The sequence below is a fragment of the Pelodiscus sinensis genome, chromosome 6 (assembly GCF_052426305.1).
Source record: "Pelodiscus sinensis isolate ZL-2025 chromosome 6, ASM5242630v1, whole genome shotgun sequence".
NCBI lineage: Eukaryota > Metazoa > Chordata > Testudines > Trionychidae > Pelodiscus > Pelodiscus sinensis.
This window is the reverse complement of record NC_143057.1, coordinates 6,323,540-6,343,817: the sequence shown is the minus strand read 5'-3', so window position 1 is coordinate 6,343,817 and position 20,278 is coordinate 6,323,540. Positions and strand designations below refer to the sequence as shown.

The window sequence follows — 20,278 nt, the reverse complement described above, 5'->3', positions numbered from 1 at the left end:
ATTTTCTTTTATTATTCAGCGTTCGTTATCAACACACACCAACAATTATAGACAAATCTTCAAGAGCACTCAGCCACCAGAACCCCAGAACAATGGGAACTGCTGAATATTGCGAAATTTTGGAGTGGCCTGATTTTCCATTTAGAATAGAAGCTGTTGTATGCAGAGTTCTTTCAGAAATCTGTCTGGCAAGATCAGTCATTCTCTGCAGTATTTTAATATGAAAAGGTTTCAAAGTTCCTCTGGAATGGAAACAATTTATTACTGAGTTGTTCAGAAAAATTATACTGTATAATTATACTGTATTTCTATCTAAAAATAACTTTACAGGCTTTAGATTTTATGTTCTTATATTTTCTAAAACAGCCAAACAAGAAAAATGAGGAAAACCACAACCATTTCTACTTACTTTATTATTAATGCAATTTTTAGAAATCCACATTGAAAGTAATACACCACATTTTCAGCTTCAAATTATTGTAAACTTAAAGTAATTCTACACATTTTCACATCCATATTGGCAAAAAATGGCCAGATATTGGCCAATATTTCACAGTTGTACCATAGTTACCGGGGGGGAGGGAGGGAGGAAGACAGTGTCTCATACCCAATGTACCAAGTCTAGTACTATGAGGTGTTCAAACACTTGTTCACAAACTTAGTACCCCTTAGCGTTACCTGAATGTTTTAACATGTTGGAAGTACTGCAGTTACTGAGGTCTCTCTCATTGTTACCTGCCTGTTAATCAGATAACGAGTTGTTACTTTTAATGGCATCCCGTATAAGCCAAAATCATACATGTACTTAATATTCTGTTCAATGCTCCTATCATGTATTCCTGGAAAACAAATGGAGCCCCAATATTATAAGGCAAGAATCTGACACTGATTATTTTGTCCTTTGGGAGCACTAGATTCATAAGAGTTTTGCCTAGATTTCATGTGCTTGTTTCCATGTTGAAGTAGGCTGGTTTAGTTAACTGGCCTTGCATTTCAAGTCTTACCTGGATTCTGCCTAAAATCTAAGGTTTACTATAAAGTTGGATTCCTATCTCAGAAGAGACCTGAAGTAGCATCATGGCATTCTATCTGCAACTTTGATGCTGTATCATATGTTCTCAGTGCATAGGGGAGGCTCTTCTAGCTGCCAGCCCTATATACACATCAGACAGATTCAGTATTCTCTCAGCTGTGCTGGTTAGGACTAACAGGAAGAAAAGGCAGTAAAACATTTTCTGGTTACTAGAATGAGTACATCTCAGTATGAATGTACAGAAAAAAGCTTTGTTGAATAAGGTACCATGATTATCTCAAATTCAGAAATGTATCTTGCAACTGGAATTTTGTTTTCAGATTTTAGATCCATCCTGAGCTAGCGGGATAACTGGGATAATTAACCCACAGTCATTTTTTCCAGAGTTGAACTGCAGTCTGAGGAGAAATGTACATTTTCTCTCCCCCTTGCCATTTTCACATGGAGGTAACTGGTTTAATTTAGCTACTGAAATGCTTCAAAAAGTGCTCGCTATCAGACAAAATTTCAGCATGTGCAGTCTGGTGTTGACAGAAGACACAGAATAAAATAGTTTTGATGACAAAATGAATGATGGGCCACATGAAAGATACCACTCACAAAATGCAACAGCTTTCAAACACTAATTAAATCTTCTAGAATTAAGAGACGTTCACTAAGACAATAGCTGCTAGAGATGAGTTACCAAAGTAGCATGCAACATACACAATGAACAGAAAGAGGCATGGATGGTCAATTAGCGCACAACTTACAAGACAAGTCCTCTTACTTGTTACCACCAGCAAGTACTGCTCCACCAATGCTAGTACCAGCATGTGTGGTGAAACAGACCGGGCACCAGTATTTTTATTAACACATGGTAAGACCTGGACTAATCTAAACAAGGTTACCTAGAGGACAGAAGTATGAACACAAATAGCAACAGTACTGGTGCCAAAACTGGCATTGGTAGAAGCAAAATGACGGAACTTTTTTAAAAAAAAATCAGAATGACATGAATGTAGGAGGGTGTAAAATCTATGTATTTATCCTACAACCAGGGAAAAGGTTAAAGTGTTAACCATTTGGGGTTGGAAAAATGGGTATTAGCTGCAACATGTAATTCTCTGAGTTCATTTCACAATGATGGTCTACCTTAGAAAGCAGGAGATGATGATGTTAAATATTTGGGATAAGATGCCATACTGGAACACATCCAGCCACGGTGAAATGAAAATGGAAGAAATACTAAAAATCACATGCTTCATTAACAATGCACATTAACAAATGCACATTAACAATTTAATAGCAGTGATATTATATTACTGTCTGATTTACTGCCTAACAAACAGCAAACATATAAATCAAAAATTTTCAAGTGACATAGTTCCAAAGTAGGTTAGCTGGATAAATGTTAGTACTGAAAATTTTCTATTTGATACCTGTAATAGCTTTACAAAAAAAAAAAAAAGTGCAAGAGTATACACTTTTATTTTGGAAAGCAGAAAATATGAAAAATATTCTCTCATTAGTTTGAGACTAAATAGAATCAAGATCAGTGCAACATGAATTATAATAGTAATTCACGTATTTTTCTAGGGAACAAATGCCTTGTGTTTTGGGCACGATTCCACAGTTTTGCTGTGCAAACTATTTACAGAGTTACTTTTTTTAATTCACATAATGTGAATTTTTTTTTAAATGTTGTTATAACTCCATTGCTCAGATGAACAAGACAACAAAAGTGTTCATACTGTCCTACTGTGTATAACTAGCCATTGTATTCAGCTGAAAAATAATGAATCAAATTATATGCAAAAATAAATGCTAAAGAAAGTACAGTCAAATTGATTGTCTCTTTGTTACTAACTTCTGGAGGGGGGGGGTTATATAGTTTTTTCATAAATATAAAAATTTCTCATTTAGTAAAGTCATCATCACTATAAAAATCTCTTCTTTAGTGCCATTTAGCTGAAAAACATCTACCATGATACACACAATCCCAATATCTGAATTGCAATTTAAAAATATACTTTAAAGGCTAACTACATTACAGTAATACACAAAGCTTATCATTGCTGCCAGTCTGTTGTCCCATGCATTTCCTGACCTACCATTTTCTTTTTCCCATCATTTGAAATATAAATGTTTTAAAGTGTTATGGGCACGTGTAACAAGAGACATTTTTCCCCATCACTTATTCGGTTTTCTTTGCCTGTCTTTTCTTAATGCTTTCACTGGCCTCTCCAGCAGCAGAGTCACAGCCTGAAGAAGTTCCATTGGAAGATACTCTGGCCTCACTCTTTACTTTAGATGGAGTTTGTTGCCAACCAAAGAGCATTTGGCCCAGCACAGCCTCAAAAGGAGCAAATGGAGAAATTGCAGATTGTGTCAGCATCATAGTTACCTATAAAGAAAGCAGTCACATTTAAGTTAGAAAGTCGTCACTCCCCAAATAAAGACTACTTAACAACAACGTCGTACAGGCTGCTCTGCTACAAAAATATGCACTGAAATACCTACCCTGGTTTGAATTCTTATTTCAGCACAAGTCTGTTGGTGGACACTCCTCTAAAAGAAGCATTCTACTTCAATTTTATATTAAATTCACATCTGCTAAATCACACAGACCTGCACTGAAATAACAAAAGATATAAATAAAACTTATGTACTCTGATGGAAATCTGTGTAGACCATCTCTAAGCTTTCAGCACTGTATTCTATAAATCCCTAATTTGAAAACAGTTGTATTTCACATGTAATATAGGGCATTTCTAGCCGCCGGTGCAAATCTTTGTCTAAAATAACTGCATTTCAACTAGTAATACCAGTAAACAGTACTGAAATGCAACATGTTGAAAAAAGCAAACATCACTCTGGGATGTATTAGCAGCAGAAGTGTTATAAGCAAGACATGAGAAGTACCGTATTTTAGCGCATATAACCCACAGGTTATATGCGTTTTTACAAACCCCGCGCACATACCCCTCCTGCAGGGTATATTCAGGTGCAGGGTATATAGGTGGTGTGTGGTGGTGGTGGTGGTTTTTTTTTTTTTTGTTTTTTTTTAAAAACACACCAGCGATTCTCTGGGGGAGAAGAACGGGGGTGGGGGGGATGCTCCCCCCCCCCCGGAGGCTGGTGGTTCCTGCTCCCCCGCCCCTTCCTGTGGCTGCGGAGGAACCAGGGGGGTGAGCACTCCCGCCCCTCCCCCCCCAGAGGCTGCGCAGGAACCGGGGCGGTGAATAGCTGGCTAATCCCCCCCTCTCCCACACCGTAAATTAGCAAATATACCCCCGGCACAGAAAAGTCTTGTATACCCCGCGGGTTATACTCGTGCGCAGAGTATACAAGATTTTTTTTACTCAAACAGCAAACATCGTGGGGTATATTCGGGTGCAGGGTATATTCGCTAAAATGCGGTAATTCTTCCGCTCTACTCTGCAACTTGAGTAATGCATGCAATTCTGAGCACCGTATTTCAGGAAAGATGTGGACAAACTAGAGAAAGTCCAGAAAACAACGAAAGTTCTATTCATAACTTATGAGAAAAGATTGAAAAAAATGGGTTTGTTCAGTCCAGAGAAGACAAGGCAGAGAGGGAACACGATAATAGTTTTCAAATACATAAAAAGTTATTACAAGGAGAAGGGAGATTGCTCTCCTTAACCTCTAAGAATAGAACAAGAAGCAATGGGCTTAAATTGCAGCAAGGGCAGTTCAGGTCGGACGTTAGGAAAAGCTCGCTAATTGCCAGTAATAAATTGTCTAGGAAGGTTGTGGAATCTCCATCACTGGAGATTTGTAAGAGCAGGTTAGACAGACACCTCTCAGGGATAGTCTAGACAATATTTAGTCCTGTCGAGTGTGCAGGGGTCTGGTCTAGATGACCTCTCAAGGTCCCTTCCAGTCCTATGATTCCATTTCACCTTAGACTGAAAAACACTGATTAATCCTAAACATACACATAGAAAATAAACTAAGCATAATAAATGCATGAAGAGTAATATGATAAGAAAGATGAAACAATCTCCCTGAAGACAGAGGAAAAAGTCAGTGCCCTAGTAGGCTTCCCTGTACAATTTTCTGTGCATTGCAAGAATTATTTCACTTACAGTAATTTAAAACCAAAATCTGTACAAAAGCCTTGCTATATTAAAAGCCATTATGGAGAGATGCTTTTAGCCATAACTAGCAATACAGAATTAGTCAGTCACCTGTAGCCTTTCTCCAATTATGGGTCCAATCCTGGAAAACCTTACACTCAGAGAAGACTGCTCACTGAATTAAGGCTTTGCTAGGTCAGACCCTAATTAAAAGTCTAAGGAGATCCACACTTCTAGTTCTCTTCGGACTTTAGTACCTCTCCAGAATACTACCTCAGCCCTGCCAAACATTCCAGGCTATTCTGCCTAAGTAAACAAGCATTTTGTAGCCTATTCGGTTTAGATGTGTGACCACATCCTAAGGTTCAGCTCCCAAAACAGGCACCGCCAGAGGCGGTGTGGAATGAGGCTACGCTGGTTCTGTACTACTGAAGACTCAAGGCACTGAGGTAAATCCTCAGCAGGAGGCCTGCTTCTGAAATCCACTCCCTTTGCACTACTAAGCAGATCAAAGGAAAGAAGGAATCTGCTCTAGCGTGGTGTTTTGTGGTCCCATGACCTTGAATTTCCCCCAAGCTGTAAAGACCGGACATCGCTAATTGAGGGAGCATATATCCTACAATACACCTGCGTTAAAACAAACTTAGTGGGAGAATTTCCTCCTGGACCAGGGGAAAAGAGCCTGTTTAATAAACCAAATCAGGGATGCCAATGGGGGGGGGGGGGGGGGAGAGGACGACGACAAAGGAGCAGGTGTCCTGGGGCCCCATGATTTAAAAAGTCCTGGGGCTACCAGCTGCTGTTGTGCTACCTTAGCAGTAGCAGAGGCCAGAGCCCCAAGTCCTCTAAATCACTGCTGGAACAGCCAGGGGCACAGGCCAGGCAGTGCTGAAGGGCTGGCTGGGGAAGGTAAGCCCCCAAATCCTGTCTCTTGTGAGGGTCCAGAGCCCCACCCCACCCACCCACACATGCCCAGGAGGCTAGCAATTCTGTCAGCAGCCCTGGGCCTAGTTTTGGTACTTAACCCTATACTAAATACCAGAGTGGTACATTGGTTCTGAGAGAGGTTTCAGAAGAGTCTGGGAAGCAAAACACAACTTCGTAAGTCTGCATGCCACACCCATGCCAGACCAGCATGAACTGTGACTCTCTAGTGTTACAGATACTAGCTGACCTCAAGCTCCTAACAAGTCACAAATGCAGAACTGGTACCACGAAGTTGTAGGTCACTGTACTATGGGCTTTAGCAGTACAGGGAGGCTCAGACTCGAGTCTCCCCCCCCCCCCCCTTCCCATACTGATCTCCTCATACCACATCACTGGTATCCTGACTGCCTCTAATGTTTAGGTGGTTTAAGAAAGTAAGTCTGGAGCACTAACAATTATTTATATTACCATAGCACCCAAGAAACCTAAAATCTTAGATTTTAAAAATGCAATGTTTCCAGGTATGCCCTGTTGGAGGCAGGCCGTTCTTTTTAAACTATCCTTCGGTTCACCCACTGTTTTAACGTCTCCTCGAGAACAGAGTGGCAACCCTCGAGACTGTTACAGCTCAAATTCTGAGCTCGCAATTGTGTCTTTTTTGGAGTTAAAACAGTCCTGAATATAGCCCAGCGTCCTGGGAGGAGACTAATGCAGAACATGAGAAATTCGAGATCAACCATAAGTAGTATCAAAGGGGTAGCTTTGTTAGTCTATATCTGCAAAAACAACGAGGAGTTCTGTGGCACCTTAGACTAACAGGTTTATTTGGGCATCAGGTTTTCACAGGCAAAGAGCCACTTTTTAGATACATAGGAGTGGAAATTACAGAGGCTTCTAATTTCCACTCCAATGCATCATGAACATTTATGCCCAAATAAATCTGTTAGTCTTGAAGATGTCACACGACTATAAAAAGAAGATTTAAGAGAAGAACAATAAATGTGTGTATATCTCACGTGTACTCGTGAATGTGTGTGGATATACACATCCACACTCTTTATAAACAAAAAGATAATAAACACTATTCATATTATTTTTCTCTTCTCCTTCACTGTTATTTCGTAGATAGATGAAAGATGTATCCAAAAATACTAACTTTTGAACAACAGCATGAAGACAGAGTGTTTTATTCACATACAAAAAATTATTTGGTGACTAGAAACACTTGGCCTTTGGCTGCAGTTCTTTTTTGCTCCACATGTATTAACAGACTGGCAAGACAACCAGTTGTATTTTAGCGGTCTGTCTCTGATGTAATTTAGTAGCTTGAAATATCAACTCCCAGTGCCAATTTTTTTAAATATTCTTTTAAACGCAACTAGCTAAGGCCACAATGCAAAGAACTTGTTGTTGGTCTGCTTTCGCATATGGAAGAATAACTTAAGGCTCACAAATGTCAGCTCCTCCACTGGTATTGAGGTAGCTTCACTGACTTCAATTCAGTTATGCCATTTTCATCAATGGAGTTTGAGTGGATCTCTCCAGAAATAGAAAACTGAAATGAATATTCTTACAGGATATAAGGAGAGAGACAGAGAGAGAGACATTCAACAATGTGCATCTTGCTTTAGAAAGAACGGAGAAATATTGCATGTGTTTAAATAATGAGACAGTTCCAAATTCTTACCTTTGTGACCACTAGAAAGGTGGTGTAAAAGAACATAAGGTTGTGTCTCGCTATCGGCAGGTTCTGGGCATGTTGCAACGTGAAGAGCACTGCACCTACCAGAGTCACTTTTACAGGGCTGGAAACCAAAGTAAAGACAAGTTTGTGAGTTCTCTCTTCTCCACCTTCTCTGCTGACAGAAATTATCTGAAAATTGATAGCATATAATAGGAACTATAATGTTTGCTTGGCTGAAAGTAAATGATAAAAAGCTTGTGGTAACAATACAGTAATGTGTGTCAGGCTAATTTTTGTTAAGAATCCTTCCATCCGTTTTTAGTTTGCAGGCTTTCAATTTCTTAGATTTCTTTGTTCCTGAATTTAAAGAAGAAACATCCAATTTGCCTTTTCCATACCATTATTTAATTTCTAAATCTTACATATCTCTTTATTAATCGCCTCTAAACTAAGCTGCCCCAATATTTTCATTCAGTCTTTTTACGGAAGTTTTTGCCATGCCTCTAATCATCGTGAGAGACTTTCTTCCATTTTTACCTTAATTATACTGTAGTCACTACTACTTAGTGATTCAACTTATTACTTCAGTCATCTCCTATGTATTACTTGGGACTGAGTTAAGAATAAACTCTCTCCATTCTGTGCTCTAGAACAATTTGTTTTAAGAACCAATCATTTAAGGTATCAAGAAACTGCTTGTCTAAAAACTTAGGCCACTGCAACATTTGACCGCTTGATAGGAGGCTGGATACATCCATGATTACTGTTTATTAGACTCTGTCCCCTCTGTTCACTTTCAACTTTGTGCATTCATTTTTTCCCTGATCAGGAGTCTAGTAGTATTTATATTCTTATGACTGGAGATTTGACAAGTTCCATTTCTTAATCACACCTTTCACTAGATTCATGCTTTTAGGATTTTTTTTTAAATCACAACTTTCATTTGATTATAAAGCTAAACGCATGAATCTAAGAAAAACATTTGGGAGAAAATTATCAAGAGAATTTTTAATCAAAGTAATTTCAGGATGTGAGGACAGTGATCGGGGCCCAATACCGCTCTGTTCTGACATATTGCAATATCACAATTTTTAAACATTTAAAACTCATTCTTCCTTCAGCTAGCACATTTTTTTTAAACCAAGAAAGTGAATGCCGTGTTTTAAACTGGCAGAAATTGCTTGTTTCACTAAGTTTGAAGTATTTAGGTCACCAGAGAGCAGTTGATACTATAAGCCTCACAATCCTTCCTTTTGGAAATAGTACAGCTCATAATTTTTGTATTTCTTTTCTGTCATTCTTTATTACCCAAGACAGTGACATGAAACCAGCATCCCTAAATGTTTATCTGCTCCTGCTGCTTTTATAACATCAACAGTCATAACCCTGTTTTTGAAATAATCATTTTCACAGAAGCCAGCTGGGAAGTCACATGGGAGGGCAAAGGGGATTTTAGATGCCCACTATGAGCTTGTCTCCCTTTACAGCAGTAGTTTGTGGCCTGCCAGCCAGGTCCAATTTTCTTTTGCAGAAGCTAAACTGGGTACTGTGTAACACTCCCAATTTAGCTTCTGCAAGACAAAGAAACTGAAAGCTGAAACTCAAGTAGCATCTCCCATCTTGCAATGCACCAGAGCCATGTGTTGATGTGTTTTAATGCTATATATTTAACAGATGGCTTGCATGTGTGTTCAGAAGAGTGCAACTGCTTTTTTCTTTAAGGGTGTAAGTAAGTGTTTGAGGAACATATTCACCAGAATGACTCGACTTACCTTCACAATATGTCCCAGCACATGCAGGAATGTACGTTTCACTCGCATTACCTTGCCACAATATGCTTCATTTCTGACATGCAGGAACCACATCTTGAGGAAAGGAGGTTAATTTTTCTTGCCCGTTCAACTAATTGCCCTCTCTGCCAACTTATTTACCAATATGAGTTCCACTTCCGTGGAATTTTGTAGGGGAGACAATTATTCACAAGGAAAATTATTTGAGACTAACCACTCCTGTAACACAGGGCAGGCAGCCATCACATAGATAAGATCTGGACCCACTTCGAATGTATGAGGGGTATCCGAGCACCTGTTTTTAAATGGTGCACAAAGAAAATTACTCACGTAGGACTTTGAGGGTGAAAGCCAAAGAGAACGAAGTTACTGGAAATAATTCCAGTTGCACTGTGCTTTACACAAACTTACTAGGACATCTTCAGAAGTTCGTTGCTTTCAGGTTTCCAAACACCTCTCACCAACTGCTCGAAGTTTGAGATTAAGCCACCACCAGCTCCTGAAAATTCAATACATGATTACATGTCTCAGTGGTATATATGGTCTCTTAGTGACTTACAGTCCCCATGGTCTCCTCCTCAATGGTACATAATCTGACTCCTGAACTACAGTTGTGAATACTGTCTGAACTCTCAGTAGCGACTAATGACACGGCTGACCGACGTCCAACACTTCAAAGAGATGGATTGCCAAGCTTCCACCATCTCAAAGTCAGGTCCCTGTTAAGGTGCCTCAAGCTGGCATTTGTCACTGTAAGCACTGTATTGTTATTTAATGGGAGAAAGACATTGAGTGAGGGAGATAGTGTAAGGAGGAGGGTTTTATGTTTATTAAAAACTGGGCAACCTTTCTGGAAAGGAAAAACCTATACAGGAAGGATGGGCCCCACCCAAGCCAAAACAGAACCAGATTGCTGGCATGTGAAATTAAACAGGTTGTGGAGGAGTTTTTAAACTAAGGCCCGGAGGGAAAGCCCAACAGGTGTGGAGGAGCACGTGGGCCAGACTATTAGTAGGCAAAGCTCTGTTAACAAGGATTCTCTATCCTAGTAAAGAGTAGAGGGCAGAAGTTGAGAAAGCAATGGTGCAGGAATAATTTTTAGGGTAAGGGTGCTGAGCTCCCCCCACTTTACTCAGTCTGTGCCCCTCACCACACCAGGCTGGAGCCACATCTGGAGGCAGCTGTGGAGCCCCCAGGTGCGGGACTGAGGGTCGAGGCTCCAAGGCCTGCAGTAGGGCCAGCAGCCAGGACCCCCAGATGCAGCAGGACCAGCGGCCAGGACCCCAGGCAGCAGCGAGGACCCCTGGGTGCAGGCTGATGGCTGGGACCCTTGTATTGGGAGCTGCAGTTCCCACACTCCCCCACACCCATACTTCTTATGTGGGTAGGTGAGAAACTACAGGCAGGAATGGAAAAGAAGCAGTTAACTGAATGAGTCCCATTCAATGGCATTATATAATGGCAGACCAAAAAAAAAAAAAAAAAGACAAATTTTGCAAATACTTGGATACAAATGCTAGAAGTCTAAATACTGCACCAGGTGAACCTGAGTGCAAGGTATTCAGTGAGGATATTGATATAATAGGTACCGTAGAAACATGGTGAAACAACAGAAATTACTGAGACACGGCAATATCAAGGTACAACACACAGAGCAATGGAATGCTGGCCATGCAGGTGAGGGAATAGCACTCTCTAGAAAGCAAGCATAGACTCAAATGTAGTAAAAATCTAAACTCAGACCATACCATACACTCTCTAGGGATACAAATGTCATGCTTGACTAATTATAACCTCCTCCTACTACTACTTCTTGATCAGGAAGGCGACAGTGACTGAAATGCTCAGGGAGATTAGAGGCTGTAAGAATACAAACTTCAGTACAGGTTGGACCTGCCTGGTCTGGCACCCTCAGGACTTGACTGGTCCTGGATGAGGGATTTTGTCAGACATGGGGAAGTCGTTTCTGGCCTCCCTGCTGCCAGCCCTAACCCTTGCCCTACCGCCACCACCAGGCTTCCTGGTTTTCCCCGGCAGCCCAGGTGGGTTGCGTATTAGGCTTTCTGCCCCACCTCACCCCTCCCACTACACATCCCAGCTAAGCCATGCACTAGGCTTCCTGTCTTCCGATCTCCACCCCCAACAGCAGTGCTGCAACTTCCTGGCTCCCAGCCTCCTGAGAAAACCCAGCTGGGCTGTGCACTGGGCTCCTGTCCCCCACACCTTGCATCTAAATAGGGTAAAAGAGGCAAAAAGGCATCCTCTAACAATTGGAGGAAAATAAACGGGAACATAAGCTCCAGCAAATCAAGCATGAAAGTGTTTTTTGGCCAGCCTAATTATAATCTGAAGAGTAACTAGGGAAAAAAACCCACAAAAATAATGGAAAATAGTTTAAGTATATCAGGAGCAGGACGTCTGCTAAACAATCAATGAAGCCACTGCACGTCCAAGAAAGAAAAGGCCATTACAGAGAAACTACATGAATTCTTTGTGTCTGTCTTCACTACAGAGGGTTTATGGGAAATTCCCACACTCAAGCCATTCTTTTTAGGGGACAGATTTGAGGAACTGTGCCAGATTACCTAATACAGCTTTTGGATAAAATTGATAAATTAGACAGTAATAAGTCCCGAGGATCAGATGGTCTTTACCCCAGAGTTCTGACGGAATTCAAATATGAAATTGCAGAACTACTATTTGTGGTATGTAACCTATCACTTAAATCCACTTCTGTACCAGACGACAGCTAATGTGATGCCAATTTAAAAAAAAAAAAAAAGCTCCAGAAGTGATCCTGGCAATTACAGACCAGCCAACCTAACTTCAGTACCGGGCAAACCTGTTGAAATTATAGCGCAAAACAGAATTACCAAACACGCAGATGAACACAAGTGGTTAAGGAACAGTCAATGTGGCTTTTGTATAGGGAAATCATGCCTCACCAATCTATAAGAATTTTTTGAAGGGAACAACAAACAAGTGGAGGAGGGTGATCCAGTGGATATAATGAACTTGAGTCTTACCAAACTAAGTGACTGGGCAACAAAATGGCAAATGAAATGTAATGTTGATAAATGTAAAGTAATGCATGATAGGGACTAATCAACATGATAGGGACTAATTTGGCTACAACTATTCAAGAGAGCTCTTGGACTCATTGTGGATAGTTCCCTGAAAACATCCACTTGGTGTACAGCAGCAGTCACAAAAGCAACAGAATGTTAGGAATCATTACAAAAGGGACAGAGAATAAGACAAAAACTATCTTCTTTCCTCTATATAAAACCATGGTAGGCCCACCTCTTGACTACTGTGTACAGATGTGGTCGCCTCATCCCAAAAAAGATATATTGGCATTGGAAAAGGTTCAGAAAAGGGCAACAAAAATGATTAAGGGCTTAGAATGGGTCCCATATGAAGAGAGATTAAAAAGACTTGGACTTTGCAGCTCAGAAAAGAGGAGACTAATAGAGGTCTATAAAATCATGACTGGAGTAGAAAAAGTGAATAAGGAAACATTATTTACTTATTCCCACAACAGAAGAACTAGGTCACCAAATGAAATTAATAGGCAGTAGGTTTTAACAAACAAAAGCAAGTTTTTCTTCACTCAGCGCACAATCAACCTCTGGAACGCCTTGCCAGAGGATGTGGTGAAGGCTAGGACTTCAACAGGGTTCAAAAAAGAGCTAGAGAGATTCATGGAGGTTAGGTCCATCAATGGCTGTTAGCCAGGATGGATAAAGAATAGTATCCCTAGCCTCTGTTTGTCTAGAAATGGGTGATGGGGAGGGATCACGTGAGGATTACCTGTTGTGTTCCCTCCCTCTGGGGCATCTGGTATTGGCCATTGTTGGCAGTTAGGATACTGGGCTAGATGGTCTGTTGGTCTGACCCAGTATGGCCGTTCTTATGTCTTTCAGAAAGCTTTTCACAAGGTCCCTCAGCAAAGGCACGTAAGCAAGTAAGCAGTCATGAGGTAAGAGGAAAGGTCTTCTCGTGGGTCAGTAACTGATTAAAAGACAGGAAACAAAGTACAGGAATAAATGTATTAGTTTTTAGAAGGGAGGGGGGTAAATAGTTGGCTTCCCCAGAGTTCTTTACTGGGACCAGTGCTGTTTAACATTTTCATAAATTACGTTGAAAAGCGGTAAACTGTAAGGTAGCAAAATTTGTAGACAATAACTATCTTGAATAATTTTGTAAGTCCAAAGCAGACTGCAAAGAGTTACAAAAGATCTTCACAAAACTTTGTGACTGGGCAACAAAATGGCATATGAAATTCAGCGTTGATAAACGCAAAGTAATGCACACTGGAAAGCATAATTCTAACTGTACATACAAAACGATGGGGTCTAAATTACTTATCACTTAAGATCCTGGAGTCTTTGGAGACAGTTCTTTGAAAACATCCACTCAATATGCAGCAGCACTCAAAAAAGCTAATAGAATGATAGGAACCATTAGAAAAGAGATAGACAAGACAGAAAATACCATCACTCTATATAAATCCATAATGTGCTACACCTTGAATATTGTATCCCATTCTGGTCACCCCCATCTCAAAAAATATCTATTAGCACTAGAATAGATATAGTGAAGGGCAACAAAAATGATTAGAGATATGGAATAGCTTCCAAATGAGGAGAGATTAAAAAAACAGGGATTTTTCAGTGTTAGCAGAATTGTATATGCTTGTGTAATTTTATGTAATCTTGGGCTGTACCACAAGTGTTGGAATGGTAATGAGCAGATTATATGTATATTAGCCTTGTTTATATTATATCATTAATATGTTATCAATTGCATTGCATATGTACCAACGGAATTGTTGATTTTGAACCTGTCTCATGAATATTCATAGGGTAGAACATTGTTTCATAAATATTAAGTTATGTTAAGGGACCAATCAATTCTAAATCATGTAAAGCGGCATCCTCTGTAAACCAATCATTTCAAACTAGAACCCTCATGCATATGCATCAGCATAGCCTTTAAAAGCCTGTGCAATGCCCGTTTCAAGTGTTGCATCGGGGCGTCGGGTTAGACTTAAGTTTAGGCTAGGCTAGCATGAGAGGGTGAGAGGGGAATGTGCTTTTGTCCCGCAACAAATGATTGAGTCCTAGGTTAGGTTAAGTAGGTTAAGATAAACGGAAGGCTTACACTTAACATAGATATAGGTTTAGAGTTAGTTAGTTTAGTTATTAGATAGTTTAGTGGACGCCATAGCGTCTGCCCGTCAGGCAGCGTCGGTCGCAGCACGTCGGCCGTTGTCGTGTCTGTTCAGCTGGTGCGTCGCGTCCTTAGATAGGGTTTTATTTTAGAATAGGATAGGATAAGTAGTCAGAGTCTAGGTCGACTATCGCCAGTTCCAGCTGTTCCTGAAGCGCAGGAAGAAGGACGGTAATCCAGCAGAAGGCGGACCATCGAACCCGATTCTGGATCTTTGAGAGACTCCTGGCTGCTCCTCTCCTGAGGCTCGGAAGAGCCAACGGATTGAGGTCGCCAGCGTCGGCATCATCACCCGGCGAGGGACTCCTGGCTGTTCCTCTCTCAAGGCTTTCAATTAGCCAACGGATTGAGGTCGCCAGCACCCCGTCGATCGCCCGCGCCGCAGACTCTGGTAGATTACTTTTGTTTGTGGTAATTAACAGCTTTGCTTGTTTGAAATAATATCGTCTAGTGGCTGAAATCTATTCAAAGTGTTACATTTTATTTTCACTTGCCACTGACCAGGGGTAAAAAACTGGTGATTAGAAACGGATTTGCAGTCTCACCTTGTAATTTTCTTTATTTAATTAGGCTGATTGGCATTAGTTAAATTATACGTTGCACTCTCGTTTTGAGTCAACATCAGCATGAAAGAGACAAATAACTGGGGATAGGCTAGAACTCTATGAAATCATGACTGGTGTGGACAAAGTGAATAAGGAAGTGTTATCTGAAGGGGTAACTAACACAAGAACCAGGGCAGCAAGTTAAAACAAACAAAAGCATGCTCTAATTCACACAAAATGCCCACGTAAGCTCTGGAACTTGTTGCCAAGGGATACTGGAAGGTCAAAACTATAACTGGGTTCAAAAAGGAATCAGGCAAGTTCACGGAGGTTAGGTAGAGCCCTACAAATTCACAGCCACAAAAAACACATAATGGACCATGAAATATGGCTGTGTGCTTTTACCCCATACTATCTATGAGGGACGAGCATTTCGACATTGGGGAGCCTGACCAAACAGGGAGTTGCGGGGAAGGGGGTGGTAAGCGGGGGTCACAGTATTGCCACCCTTATTTCTGTGATGCCTTCAGAGCTGAGCAGCTGGAGAGTGGCAGCTGATGACTGGGAGTCCAGCTCCGCAGGCAGCCGCACTGAAGGGTGGCAGTACCACACCATGCCAGCCTTACTTGTGCACTGCTGCTGGTAGCAGCTTTGACTTCAGAGCTGGGCTCCCTGGCAACAGCTGCTGCTCTCCAACCGCCCAGCTCTGAAGCAGCACCACCATCAGCAGCACCCCAGATAGGGAACAGTACCCTAACCCCTCCTTAATAACTTTGCAACCTCCCCCCCCCCCCCCCAAAAAAAAAACGTTTTAGGTCAGAATCCCTACAAATTCTAACCCTGACATTTCACATGTAAATAGTTGAAACAACGCAATTTACAATTTTTAAAATCCTACGACCTTGAAATTGACCAAAATGGACCATGAATTTTATCAGGCCCCATGGGTAGGCCCATGAATGATGGTCAGAGATGTGACTGCATGCTCTGGGTGTTTTAAGCCTCTAACTGCCAGAAGCTGGGGATGGAGCACTCACTAACAGCCACTCTATTCATTGCCTTTGAAGCATCTGGCATCAGCCGCTGCTGGAGAACAGGACGCTGGGCTAAAAAGACCACCAGTCTGACTCAGTCTCATTGCTCTGACTTATGAGAATCTGTTTTCTTCCAGGATCATAGATGGCAGTTAATATATATTTACATTAGGGATGTTAACTAACATTTGTGTAAATATAGCTGCAGGGGGGGGGGCGCGGTGCTGGCTCCTGCCTCCTTTCCTTCTCCCACACTGCAGTGGGGGAGGGAGTGGCAGCACATGTGGGCAGCTGGCTTAAAAGCCAGCTTCCCACATGCACTGACTCCTGCTCCCTCCCTCCCCCTGCTGCCTCTGATGCAGAGGCAGCAAGAGGAGGTGCATGTAGTTAGGATTAGCTGATAAAACCAGGTTTATTGGTTATTCGTGGAAATGACTATGCGCTACCATCCCTAATATGCATACACATGTGGAGGAGAGAGAAGCACTCCAACATAAAGTCTAGAAGACTTCCCTTATAGGGGAAAAAACTGCTAGAAATATAAGGCATAATAAGAATGCTGCACTCTGTTCAGTAAAACTTTATAACACACACCAACACAAGTTGGCATTACTTTTGTTGATGTATCTGTGAGCTTCCAAACGGAGTGAAAATAAACTCCCATACAGAACTAAAAAAGGAAAGGCGAAGTAGAGCCAGTGGTGTCTCTACCGCAGTGGGATAGACAGTATAAGAGTAAACCAAACCCTGCACCTCTGACGTGTACAATACATTTCTAGATATCGTCTGTGATATTTACTTTCGGAGACAACTCAATAAGGGTGGATAAAATGTCTCTAGCATGCTCAATCTGAGTAAAGCATAGGGCCGTACTAAACAATTAGAAAAGCAACAGTTCAGTCATATAGAAGTGCAGCGTCCGTGAGAACAGTTCCATTGGAAAGTTAATCATTATAATGAGCAAGTTACATGGTAGCCTTGCAGATTCCTTTTGCCATCAACCAACAAATCATGGAGATCCTTGCATGAGGACAGACAGCTTTTATCCTATGGGCTAGTCTTAGCTTCCTCCGAAACCAGGCCATCCCTAATCTGACCTGAGACATTACTACATGGACACACAGGCTTTCCCTGCTGGAGGGGTAACAGTTTGAATGTAAGGCTACCATTCCCACAAGATAGATCATGCTGTGTTATTGCTAAGAGCACATGGTTTGCAATTTAAATACCACTTTAAACGTCACAATTCATCAGAACAAGAGATTTTACACATTACCTCTGGCCCAGCCAACAGCTACCATGACAAACCAAGCGTTTTTGAAGTGGCTGTTTGCATGTGCAATTCCAGCTGTTATTTTCCAAGTCCTAGTCACTTCTTTCATTCCTGCAGCCATCAGCCGAAGAGGCAGAAAGGAAAAACATCTGTAGACTAAATCGTGTGGACAATAAAATACAAGATACCTGAAATTTAGAAGAAAATTTCTACTTAAAACCCCTTTGCAACAAAGCAAATTACTTTCTAAAAGCATCTTTTAAAAATGAATTTGTGTAATCACTAGCAGTTCTTTAATCTTATCCCTATTCTCCACATCTTTTAGTACTTTAGCTCCAAACTGAAAATCAGAATAGTTCCTTTTTAGGATTTACCTCATTACATCTCTTTTGGGATATTTATATGGCATCCATCCCCTGAAATTTGAGCACCTAAAATATACGATCATTGCACAAAATATGTTTCCAAACATCATAAATTGTTATCAAGACTTCCTTAAAGTACAAAAGAAGAGTCTGAATGTTGGTTTGCTGGGGTTTTTTAATCAGCTTTGTATAAACATTTGAGCTTCTTTGGATTGTTGAAATAGTTTTAGAGCAGAATGGGAATAGACATATTCTGACACAGGGCTCTCGTACTGCCAGTGACACAACATTACGTAACTTTAGCAAGACTGCCATCCCTTGTTAAAGTCAAAGCCAGTTGTGATTTAAAGCTCTTTTCAAATACACTTCACTTCTTACAGGAAGTGGGGCATTTAACATTTTGAACTTACAGATTATGGTACTAAGTAAACGGTTGTAATTTACTTTAAAGAAGCAGCTGGTGCACATGATCTGAATTGAAGGACTCTACATCCATGAGCTCCAATTTATCCAAACTGGGCTCTTTTAGGCTGCCATTTCCACCCCAAGTTGGCTGGTCTTCGGGACTGCCCTTTGCAATCTCATGTTTTAACAATTCAAGGATACTCATATGCTCAGACAATTTACTTCTGAAAACACCACCAAAACTGAAGCTGGACAGATTACTTGCACAAGTCATATATATTTTACTTACATAACCTTTTCATTGTCTGTTGAAATTATGCTGTCATTTTTGATTTATCTGGATTTGATTCAGTCATAGATCAGTGCCTTAAACTGAGTGTGCTATTGTGAGGAACCATATACTTAAATTAGTCTTTAGTTTCATTGCTGCCCAAAATGGAGTATTACATGCTGGCTGTGAACTGCAGCCCCTTAGCAATCCATACAGCTGCTCCAGCACAACAAGACAAGAATCAGTTGGGTGTGTGACGCACTATTTTGTCCCTACTCAGCTCTTCTGTGGACTCAGTCTCTTGGCTAGGCCTTGAAAGGAGTAAAAACCTTCCTTGCAAAGTCTCATACTTCTTGAGATGTATGAAGTGTGACTCTCTAGGACTATTCCAAAAACAAAATGCCATATGAAAGCTGTGCTCAGGACGCGTTGGCAGAGGAACAGATCTAGGCTTTGTGGGAATTAAACCCATGTCACTGAAATCAAATGAGCAAAGAAGCAGAATAAAAGTGAGGAAACAGCGATAGGAAGGCTGAAACTATGGAGGCACATATTCAAAAATTTGGATCTTCCCCCATAGGCCTGCCTCAAGTGCAAAAGCAGCTGCCTTTCCTCAAATTACAACTGAAGCTCTGGCTTCAATAGTTATGACTGTGATTGTATATAATTATGGAAGATATCTGTGAATAGAAACATAGGACTGAGACTACCTTAGCATAATCTAAAACCTTTAAAGAATTGAAAGGACAGAGTAAAATAATTTGTATGACTTCACCTGTGCAATAACCCGTATGTTATGTGAAAGTTGCATTACTGCAGGATTACTGTTCAAGTCTGTGCACACATCAGCATCCACGTTTTTCTTTTGCACTGACTAGTGACCTGTTCTCCCTCCTCCTCCACAAATGAAAGCAATTACTGAACATAATTGTTCCATGGCATATGAGAGAAAGAGAGAAAAGGCCACACAGTGCAGGTCAGTGTGGATGCTAAGAGTGTATTATGCAATTGCCATTTACAATAGTCAATTAAATCTCTGTATATTGAACGTATAAACTCTGGCCATTGGTAAATTGTGGTCACATACTGGGAATAAGAGTTCAATCCAGTTTAAGGCTTTTTTATAACCCTGAAGTTCTCTTCAAGAAGCTGCAACTCTGCATGCCACCACTGTCAGTCATGTCAAATAAAAATCACAACTGAACTGAAAGACTGAAATTAAGAAGGTTAAATAGGGAAAAACTGAAAAACAAGCAGTACTGCTCAATATTAGCCTTCACTTACACAACATGGTTATCGTCAAAAACCAAATTCATAACTCAGTGACATCTGAGCTGCATGAATATGTGTATGGATGAAACTTTGTTCATAAAAAAGCCAAACACTATCTATTGTTAGATATTTTAAATCCATTTGGTAAATTCATAGTTGCCTCCATCCAGCTCAAGGGAACATTAATATTTTGTTTCACTATGCCATTTGCGTGTGACCAATGTAAAAATTACAAACAAGTACGTATGCAAAATATTTGTGAATGACTATTGAATTGCTAACATTTACTTTCACAGCATTCTCCCTTGCAAGTGGCTCCTTTGTATAAATACTACGCAGAGTGACAATATCTACAATAC

At 40.8% G+C, this 20,278-nt stretch overlaps 1 protein-coding gene across 1 annotated transcript in view; it reads right to left on the bottom strand.

Annotated features, from left to right (window-relative positions):
- Positions 1-394: 394 nt before the first annotated feature.
- The window catches only part of TMEM38B (transmembrane protein 38B), a 39,100-nt gene continuing 19,216 nt past the window's right edge, over positions 395-20,278 (bottom strand). Inside the window, exons 3-6 of the mRNA XM_075931365.2 lie at positions 17,610-17,794; positions 9,931-10,018; positions 7,733-7,850; positions 395-3,419 (exon numbers count right to left, since the gene is read on the bottom strand). Coding sequence (XP_075787480.1) covers positions 3,210-3,419; positions 7,733-7,850; positions 9,931-10,018; positions 17,610-17,794 — 601 coding nt within the window. The 3' untranslated portion in view covers positions 395-3,209. The remainder of the gene's footprint in view (positions 3,420-7,732; positions 7,851-9,930; positions 10,019-17,609; positions 17,795-20,278) is intronic.